The 10,550-nt window shown below is 40.3% G+C and overlaps 1 protein-coding gene across 1 annotated transcript; it reads right to left on the minus strand.

The window, feature by feature from the left end:
• Positions 1-329: 329 nt before the first annotated feature.
• LOC126191409 (dynein axonemal assembly factor 1-like) lies at positions 330-2,644 on the minus strand. Its single transcript, XM_049932277.1, has one exon. The coding sequence runs from the start codon at positions 2,633-2,635 to the stop codon at positions 1,268-1,270; it is 1,368 nt and encodes a 455-aa protein (XP_049788234.1). The 5' UTR covers positions 2,636-2,644; the 3' UTR covers positions 330-1,267.
• Between the last annotated feature and the right edge of the window lie 7,906 nt (positions 2,645-10,550).

Here is a 10,550-nt window from a genome sequence, read left to right on the forward strand (position 1 = left end):
ATTAATACTTCCATTAATAATACATTCTAAATGAAATTCCAAACAGAACCTTTCAATAAAATGTAACATAACTATCACTTATAGTCACTTTTATTAGAATATCACCATTTATTTAAAAATGACAAGTCAATTTCTGAGTTTTAATTTTGACTGTCACACACAATATTGATTGTAATGCTCTTGTAAACCTATGAATTGCCATAATTTGATAGGATTCAGCAAGACAACATTTCTTGGAACTCGTCTGTCATGACAAAGGCAAATGAAATTGAATGGTATATATTGTAGAAAAACAGATAGCTATGTAAATTATTGAAAAAAACTTCTGAAAAAAATGATGCAACAAGAAGAAAATGAATTTCTCGTTTTATGTTACCACTGACTGTCTGTAATGTCAAAATCTGCAGATTGTGTGAAATTAGTATGCTGACCAATTTAAAGAAGAAATGATAACCAATATTCTGGTGTGGCCTAAACTGAATCATAAATACCAGGCAACAAGAATTTCTTAATCGTGACACATACTGATTACGACACCAAAATGTTCACTTATGTCCCTTCCTAACAACAGTTGTCAAATTATATTCAGATCTTCACAAACTAGCAAAAGAAGATAGTCACTCAGCAAAGTTGGAATAAAGAGAAACATTCAGTACGAGTCACTGGCTGTGACCACAGACTTAAGAAATGAGTGACAAATGACATAAACAACATGACTATAATGTCAACATGACTATAATGTGATATCAGAGCTACATATCAGGCTGTGACCACAACCATATTACATTAGTTTCACGGTCTTGGCTTTGCCAACTCTTAACCAAATTGTCAAATTCCAAGTTAACCTAGACCTCGGGCTGAGCTACAGACTGATCTGTCACCACAACCAGATTATTTCGCTTTCACATTCCAACAACAAAACTGAGAATATAAGCTCCCAAAATGTGACCTCACAAGAGCGATTAATATTCCACCGCTGGTCATAGCCAAAAACTCATATTGAATATTCCTCTCGACCACAAAATTTTACAACAGTAGATAGTTAAAAGGTAGTCACCGCTAAAAAAAAAAAGAAAGCTAACTTCCATTGTAAGCATGTGTAAGTGAATTATTCAATGCCGTTAAATATGTTCGTCGTAGCAGTTTATTGCAAGCAGTCATACATGACAAAATAACAAAAAAAGGTCACATGCTTGTTAAATAAATATCTATTGCAAACTAAACGTAGTTTAGGCGTTATAATTTAAAATTATTCCTGTAATTTGTTTTAATTAAAGTATCCGACAGTGTCGCTGGCTGGTTGTGATGCTCCCTCGCCTTCAGTTAACTCCACAATGAGCGGACGATTGGCGCGCACTGACATATAACATTCATCGTCATCTGATACTTCTAGTGTGTCACTCGGAGATCTAATGTCGAAATCTTCACCATTACAAGTAAGAGTCTCGTTAGTGATATTTACAGAACACTCGTTTGCCACTTCTAACATTTCACGGTGAGGTACATGCACTGATGGACTTTCAGGCCTTTCCATATTTATTATTTCCTTTTCACTATGATGTGTACATTTTGTTTCGATTATTTCCTTGCTCACGCCGCTCAACGTTGATGCCTCATGAGTGTTTGCCTGTGAACTTTTTTCTTCTTGGTCAAATATGCCTTGATTTAAAACTGTATTGTCTTCAGCATCATCTAATTCCGCCGCAGAGTCTGAGCTATCTCTGTCACCAACACGATTCATATTGTTGTCTTCAGAGGCGCAACTAACTGCTTCCGACTGTTCAGTAAAGAATCCATCTGATTTCATTTCGTCCTTTACGTCTGAATAATTCTGAAGCTGACTTTCCCTCAGCCTGGTTAAGCCCAAAGTACTCTGGCGTAATTTCTCGTATTCTTCTGCTTCATATTTCTCTCTAACTCGTCTTTCCGCTTCAGGTCCTTGTTTATGCCATGCTTCTGCGCATAACCGATCTTTTTCAAAAATTGGTCGGTCATCTAAATACTGCAGATTTTTACAGTTCACAGTTACAATCTTTCTATATGGTGATATCATCTTCACCACAGGATTTCCAGTCAAAGTCAATACTCGCAAATTTTCCATTTCATAAAAAACATTCATAGCTTCCTTATCATCAATTTGATTAAAAGAAATATCCAGGACGGAGAGTTTCTTACACATCCTTAAAATTTCAATATCTACACTCATCTGCAATTTGTTGTGGCTTACATTCAGAGTATTAAGAGACGTTAAGTGTTCTAAATTCTCTAGTTTTGATATACAATTATGACTCAACACTAATGTATCTAAATGAAATAAAACATCCAAATTTTCAATCTTCTTAATCAAATTATGATGCAAATACAAACATCTGAGTTCTTTCTGGTTATCCAGGTTTTCTATTTTACGTATGCCGTTGCACTCTAACCACAAACACTTTAAACCTGTGTATTCTTCGATATTTTCAATTTTGCTGAACCCTTTATAATGTAGATACAACACGTCGTTGAGGTACGGCGTTGAATATAAATCGAGCTTCTTGCATAGATCACGAAGAAATTTTTTCGTGATTCTGCCGAACTTGTCTCCTTCGCCTCCGTGTGCATCAATATTTGTTGCTGCAGCTGCGTCCGTCATATTTCGTGCTTGGTGGTCATCCACTGGCCACACTCTTCTCTCTTTGACTGCTCAGAGCGCACTGTTGACAACGCGCGACGTGTTACCATACCAACAGACAAAAGCGTTCACAATCCGAAAGGCTGCACTCGTAACTTGGAAACTTTGTCGTGTGCATTCTACACAGATTATATAAAAAAGAGTAATGCAAATGTATTACAATTTTTCCGAATACATCAGTATCGAAATGAAAGAAAACCAAAAGTGCTGCAACATTGATTTTGCAGCTGAAAATTCTTAGAAAAGAATGGAAAAACGACGCTTCCAAGTTCTCAAAGGCGTATCCAGAGTTTCAACAGCCGTCATTTATCAGGGCATGTACTTTCGTGAGCACATGCGTTAACGACAGAGAGAGCAATTCTGTTAAAGAGAGTCTTGCTGTCCCTGCGTGCCGACTACGTAAATGCACCGGGGCTCGAGCACCCACAAACATAATCTTTTTCTTAGTTTGATGAAAACAAAATAAAATAAATATTCTTCACTTGCTATTATAAAAAAGTAATGCACTATTAAAACACTGAGATGCAATTTCAAACTTCTGACTTCTAAAGCATATCTATAATTTCCAATGCGATAGGGTCCGCAGCTGCGATGAATTTTTTGAATGATTTCTTGATGCCTTCTTCTTTATTTCCTGTACATTGTACAGTTCAGGCCATTTTCAAGTATGTTACGGATGATTTGTTAGTAAAAGATTGTCATATACGTCGTTGCTCCTATGACATCATGTTATGCTCATAAATTAGTTCCAGGTGTTCAAGCAAAGCTTTGCAACAACTGCTCGAAAGTAACGTGTTCCTAAAATAGCGTGAAAACCTGGAAGTGTTGGTCCACCCTTAGCCTTGACGACAGCTTCCACTCTCGCAGGCACAAACACGTTCAATCAGGTTTCTTGGGGAACGGCAGCCCATTCTTCACGGAGTGCTGCACTGAGGATGCCAGTCGGTGAGGCCTACCAAGAAGTCGGCGTTCGAAAATATCTCAAAGGTGTTCTATAGGATTCAGGTCAGGAATCTGTGCAGGACAGTCCATTACAGGGATCTCATTGTCGTGTAACTGCTCCGCCACAGACCGGGCATGGTGAACAGGTGCTCGATCATGTTGAAAGATGCAGTCGTCATACCCGAATTGCTCTTCAACAGTGGGAAGCAAGAAGGTGCTTAAAACATCAATGTAGGCCTATGATGAGATAATGCCACGCAAAACAACAAGGGGTGCAAGCCCCCTTCATGAAAAACATGACCATACCATAACACCACCGCCTCCGAATTTTACTATTGGCACTACACACACTGGCAGACGACATTCACCAGGCGTTCGCCATACCACACAACATTTTTCCACTGTTCAGTCGTCCAATGTTTACGCTCCTTACACAAGCGAGGCGTCGTTTGGCATTTGCCGACATGATGTGTGGCTTACGAGCAGCCGCTCGACCATGAAATCCAAGTTTTCTCACCTCCCACCTAACTGTCAGTTGCAATGGATCCTGATGCAGTGTGGAATTCCTGTGTAATGGTCTGGATAGATGTCTGCCTGTTAGATATTACAACACTCTTCAACTGTTGGCGGTCTCTGTCAATCAACATACGAGATAGGCCTGTACGCTTTTGTGCTGTACGTGTCCCTTCACGTTTCCACTTCAGTATCACATCGGATACAGTGGACCTAGGGATGTTTAGGAGTGTGGAAATCTCGCGTACAGACGTATGACACAAGTGACATCCAATCACCTGGCCACGTTCGAAGTCTGAGTTCTGCGGAGCGCTCCATTCTGCTCTCTCACAATGTCTAACGACTACTGAGGTCGCTGATATCGAGTGTATGGCAGTAGGTGGAAGCACAATGCACCTAATATGAAAAACGTATGTTTCTGGGGGTGGCCGGATACTTTTGATCACATAGTGCAACAAGTATAGTTAAAATCATCCGAGCAAACTTCACAAATTCTGTGACCATTTCGCGCATGGGAGCACTGTTTTCTCTACTAAAAATATTTGCAGTGTGTGACAAGTTGGCCAGTTACACTTTCTTCGTTCTGCACACATCTAGAAACTTATCCCTAGGAAATTTTAGCTTGTCATTACTAAAGTATGCCCCACAGAACTGCAGGATTCGATCAGCACCAATTTGACCAGTAGCAAAAGCTTGAAGTTGTGAAATAAGTTCCAGAACCACTGAGTCAAATCTATGATTTAGCGAATCCACGGCCTCATCAGTTATTTTAAAAAAAATTTTTTGTACATTTTCTCTGGCGTTTGATACGTATGAGGATCACATTACCTTCGTTGTATCGTTTTGGCATTTTCCTTTTTCTAGGCACAATTGGTTCATAAATGTTAAGATGTTCCACTTTCGTAATGGTTTCATTCCACAACTCAAAAAATACATCCTTTCGTGAAGCTAAACTTGCAGACAAAGTTTCCAGCAATGTTTTGATTTCCTGGCATGACAACGATTTCTACTGAAAAAAAGAATGACGTTTCTCAATCCTGCGGAAAAGTGGAATTAACTTTTTCAAGAAAACAACAAATCTGAATAACGCATGTTTGAAACATCTATCTATCTAACTACCTGACCGACTTCACTTTTTTTCTTACAGATCTACCAATAATTTCACGAGAAAATCATAATTACTTTCCAACGATTTTATGCTGACATAACACCTCGTAGGGCAGAATGGTCGCAAAATCAGTCTGTGAACGTTTCTTACAACGCCATCCTCGTTGTCTTCTTGTAGCGATTGAAACATCGGTAGCCTCTTTGGCGAATGTCTTACAAATGATATTATTTCACGAAGAATCACCAAGATGTCTCGCCCTTTGTATTGCATCTTCTACTACCAACATAACGTTGACCACGATAGTATTTTATGTTGAGGGATAAACGACACCGTCCGGAGTAGCCGAGCGGTTCTAGGCGCTACAGTCTGGTGCCGCGCGACCGCTACGGTCGCAGGTTCGAATCCTGCCTCGGGCATGGATGTGTGTGATATCCTTAGGTTAGATGTTTTGCTCCCCCCATGAACCATGGACCTTGCCGTTGGTGGGGAGGCTTGCGTGCCTCAGCGATACAGATGGCCGTACCGTAGGTGCAACCACAACGGAGGGGTATCTGTTGAGAGGCCAGACAAACGTGTGGTTCCTGAAGAGGGGCAGCAGCCTTTTCAGTAGTTGCAGGGGCAACATCCTGGATGATTGACTGATCTGGCCTTGTAACACTAACCGAAACGGCATTTTTGTGCTGGTACTGCGAACGGCTCAAAGCAAGGGGAACTACAGCCGTAATTTTTCCCAAGGGCAAGCAGCTTTACTGTATGGTTAAATGATGATGGCGTCCTCTTGGGTAAAATATTCCGGAGGTAAAATAGTCCCCCATTCGGATCTCCGGGCGGGGACTACTCAGGAGGACTTCGTTACCAGGAGAAAGAAAACTGGTGTTCTACAGATTGCAGCATGGAATGTCAGATCCCTTAATCGGGCAGGTAGGTTAGAAAATATAAAAAGGGAAATGGATAGATTAATGTTGGATATAGTGGCAATTAGTGAAGTTCAGGTGGAACAAGACTTCTGGTCAGGTGAATACGGGGTTATAAACACAAAATCAAATAGGGGTAATGCAGGAGTGGGTTTAATAATGAATGGGAAAATAGGAATGCGAGTAAGCCCATGCCTACTACAGTAGTAAAAGTTTATATGCCAACTAGCTCTGCAGATGATGAAGAAATTGATGAAATGTATGATGAGATAAAAGAAGTTATTCAGGTAGTGAAGGGAGACGAAAATTTAATAGTCATGGGCGACTGAAATTCGAGAGTAGGAAAACATAGTAGGTGAATATGGATTGGGAGGAAGCCGTCTGGTAGAATTTTGCACAGAGCATAACTTAATCATAACTAACACTTGGTTCAAGAATCATAAATTAAGGTTGTATACATGGAAGAATCCTGGGGATACTAAAAAGTATCAGATAGATTATATAATGGTAAGACAGAGATATAGGAACCAGGTTTTAAATTGTAAGACACTTCCAGGGGCAGATGTGGACTCTGACCACAATCTATTGGTTATGAGCTGTAGATTAAAACTGAAGAAACTACAAAAAGGTGCTAATTTAAGGAGATGGGACCTGGATAAACTGAAAGAACCAGCGGTTGTAGAGAGTTTCAGGCAGAGCATAAGGGAACAATTGACAGGGATGGGGGAAAGAAATACAGCAGAAGAAGAATGGGTAGCTCTGAGGGATGAAGTAGTGAAGGCAGCAGACGATCAAGTAGGTAAAACGACGAGGGCTAATAGAAACCCTTGGGTAACAGAAGAAATACTGAATTTAATTGATGAAAGGAGATAATATAAATATGCAGTAAATGAAGCAGGCAAAAAGGAATACAAACCTCTCAAAAATGAGATCGACAGGAAGTGCAAAATGGCTAAGCAGGGATGGGTAGAGGACAGATGTAAGGATGTAGAGGCTTATCTCACTAGGGGTAAGATAGATACTGCCTACAGGAAAATTAAAGAGACCTTTGGAGAGAAGAGAACCACTTATATGAATATCAAGAGCTCAGATGGAAACCCAGTTCTAAGCAAAGAAGGGAAGGCAGAAAGGTGGAAGGAGTATATAGAGGGTTTATACAAGGGCGCTGTACTTGAGGACAATATTATGGAAATGGAAGAGGATGTAGATGAAGACGAAATGGGAGATACGATACTGCGTGAAGACTTTGACAGAGCACTGAAAGACCTGAGTCGAAACAAGGCCCCGGGAGTAGACAACATTCCATTAGAACTACTGACGGCCTTGGTAGAGCCAGTCATGACAAAACTCCACCATCTGGTGAGCAAGATATATGAGACAGGCGAAATACCCTCAGACTTCAAGAAGAATGTAATAATTCCAATCCCAAAGAAAGCAGGTGTTGACAGATGTGAAAATTACCGAACTATCCGTTTAATAAGTCACAGCTGCAAAATACTAACGCGAATTCTTTACAGACGAACGGAAAAACTGGTAGTAGCGGACTTCAGGGAAGATCAGTTTGGATTCCGTAGAAATGTTGGAACACGTGAAGCAATACTAACCTTACGACTTATCTTTGAAGATAGATTAAGAAAAGGCAAACCTACGTTTCTAGATTTGTAGACTTAGAGAAAGCTTTTGACAATGTTAACTGGAATACTCTCTTTCAAATTCTGAAGGTGGCAGGGGTAAAATACAGGGAGCGAAAGGCTATTTACAATTTGTACAGAAACCAGATGGCAGTTATAAGAGTCGAGGGGCATGAAAGGGAAGCAGTGGTTGGGAAGGGAGTGAGACAGGGTTGTAGCCTCTCCCCCATGTTATTCAATCTGTATATTGAGCAAGCAGTAAAGGAAACAAAAGAAAATTTCGGAGTAGGTATTAAAGTCCGTGGAGAAGAAATAAAAACGTTGAGGTTCGCCGATGACATTGTAATTCTGTCAGAGACAGCGAAGGACTTGGAAGAGCAGTTGAACGGAATGGACAGTGTCTTGAAAGGAGGATATAAGATGAACATCAACAAAAGCAAAACGAGGATAATGGAATGTAGTCGAATTAAGTCGGGAGATGCTGAGGGAATTAGATTAGGAAATGAGACACTTAAAGTAGTAAAGAAGTTTTGCTATTTAGGGAGTAAAATAACTGATGATGGTCGAAGTAGAGAGGATATAAAATGTAGACTGGCAATGGCAAGGAAAGCGTTTCTGAAGAAGAGAAATTTGTTAACATCGAGTATAGATTTAAGTGTCAGGAAGTCGTTTCTGAAAGTATTTGTTTGGAGTGTAGCCATGTATGGAAGTGAAACATGGACGATAAATAGTTTGTACAAGAAGAGAATAGAAGCCTTTGAAATGTTGTGCTACAGAAGAATGCTGAAGATTAGATGGGTAGATCACGTAACTAATGAGGAAGTACGGAATAGGATTGGGGAGAAGTTTGTGGCACAACTTGACAAGAAGAAGGGATCGGTTGGTAGGAAATGTTCTGAGGCATCAAGGGATTACAAATTTAGTATTGGAGGGCAGCGTGGAGGGTAAACATCGTAGAGGGAGACCAAGAGATGAATACACTAAACAGATTCAGAAGGATGTAGGCTGCAGTACGTATTGGGAGATGAAGAAGCTTGCACAGGATAGAGTAGCATGGAGAGCTGCATCAGACCAGTCTCAGGACTGAAGACCACAACAAAACGTTTTGCTGCACATAGCTGGATAACAACGAGGTTATTTCATTCAGTATATCGTGAGAAACGCATATACATATATCAAGTTCTCTGCAGCCAAGTGGTCAAATCAGGAGCACTATCTATTCTAAGCAGCAGCAACCCACAAAAACATTTGATGCTTCATCGGTATGACCACAAATTACTATTCCTTGCTTACTTGAAAACTGGCGGGACGTTATCTTTAAAATCGCATTGTGTGCATTTCTCCTATTTTCTAATTTAAGGTGTACACTTTTCAGGAACTCTGAGACACATAATTTCCTTTTGCTTCTGGGAAAATCCATTTCGAACAAATGCATTACACGATTCCTTGTCTGCAGAAGTAGCAACTGCCGACGGAAGCACTATACTGGAATCAAAAGCGCTTTTACACACACTACAGAACACTTCGTGCAATTCTTTGACGTAGTAAATCAGAGGAAATGTGTCTTTCCATCCTTCATGGTATGACTTGCCTGACAGCTTCTTGATACTCGTTGCTGTTGTACCACAGGAAGTGGCAGAAGATACATTCTCAGGTTTCTTGCTTTATGGCTGAAGACAGTTTTCACTATTGCGGTGTTAGTAATATCCAACTGTGGTGATGACGACAAATGTAGGACGAATTTACCCACAGCGACTAAGAAACTGTTCGAATTCGAAAGTATGTATTGAAGCAATACTCACTATTGCGTTTCAGCTTTCCACGCGCTTCCAGTAATTACGCAACTTTTGAAAACTGAAAATTTTACTCGGCGAAGAGCTTATGCTCAACGCATCCCGTCAGTACGGTAGTACAATCCAGACTACATGAAAACAATTTCACTGAAATCATAAGCCACACCGTTGTTATGTTTAAAAAAAATAGCTATTGAGGTAGTCTGAAACAATTGGCTTCCTTGCATCTCGGATTATTCTTTGCTATTGCCCAATACTGGCAAGTAGATATTTTAAAACAATTGTTGACAAATGGTCTGCGCGTATTGTAGCGTGTCGCTTGTAAGGTGACATGAAAGCAAGCTGAAAAGACGGGATTCTATTCACAGTATAGTGTGACTATTATTCTGGGGAATACCTTTGGCCTGGCCAGTGGAATAATATTTATTTTATATTGTTTTTATCAGACTAAGAACAAGATTATGTTAGTGAGTGCTCGAGCCCCGGTGCATTTACGTAGTCGGCACGCAGGGACAGCAAGACTCTCTTTAACAGAATTGCTCTCTCTGTCGTTAACGAATGTGCTCACGAAAGTACATACCCTGGTAAATGACGGCTGTTGAAACTCTGGATACGTCTTTGAGAACTTGGGAGTGTCGTTTTTCCATTCTTTTATAAGAGTTTTCAGCTGCAAAATCAATGTTGCAGCACTTTTGCTTTTCTTTAATTTCGATACTGATGTATTCACGTTTTTGCGTTTTGGAAGGCAAACAAGATCTTCATTTGCGCTCGGAAGCACGGCATTCCGTAGTGCCAGCCTTGTGCCTTCTAGATTGTTAGGATCTTCCGATGTTGTGTGATGTTCTGCAATTTTTTCGTGGTAGCGCTGTCTCACTGCTACATCTTTTAATTTTTCCATCTCAAAGCAGACCATCTTTACCGCATTATTTCGCCATTTGGTGGACAGTTTCAGATTTAGTTTGGCTACAACCAAAA

This window comes from Schistocerca cancellata, chromosome 6 (genome assembly GCF_023864275.1).
Source record: "Schistocerca cancellata isolate TAMUIC-IGC-003103 chromosome 6, iqSchCanc2.1, whole genome shotgun sequence".
NCBI classification, from domain to species: Eukaryota; Metazoa; Arthropoda; class Insecta; order Orthoptera; family Acrididae; genus Schistocerca; species Schistocerca cancellata.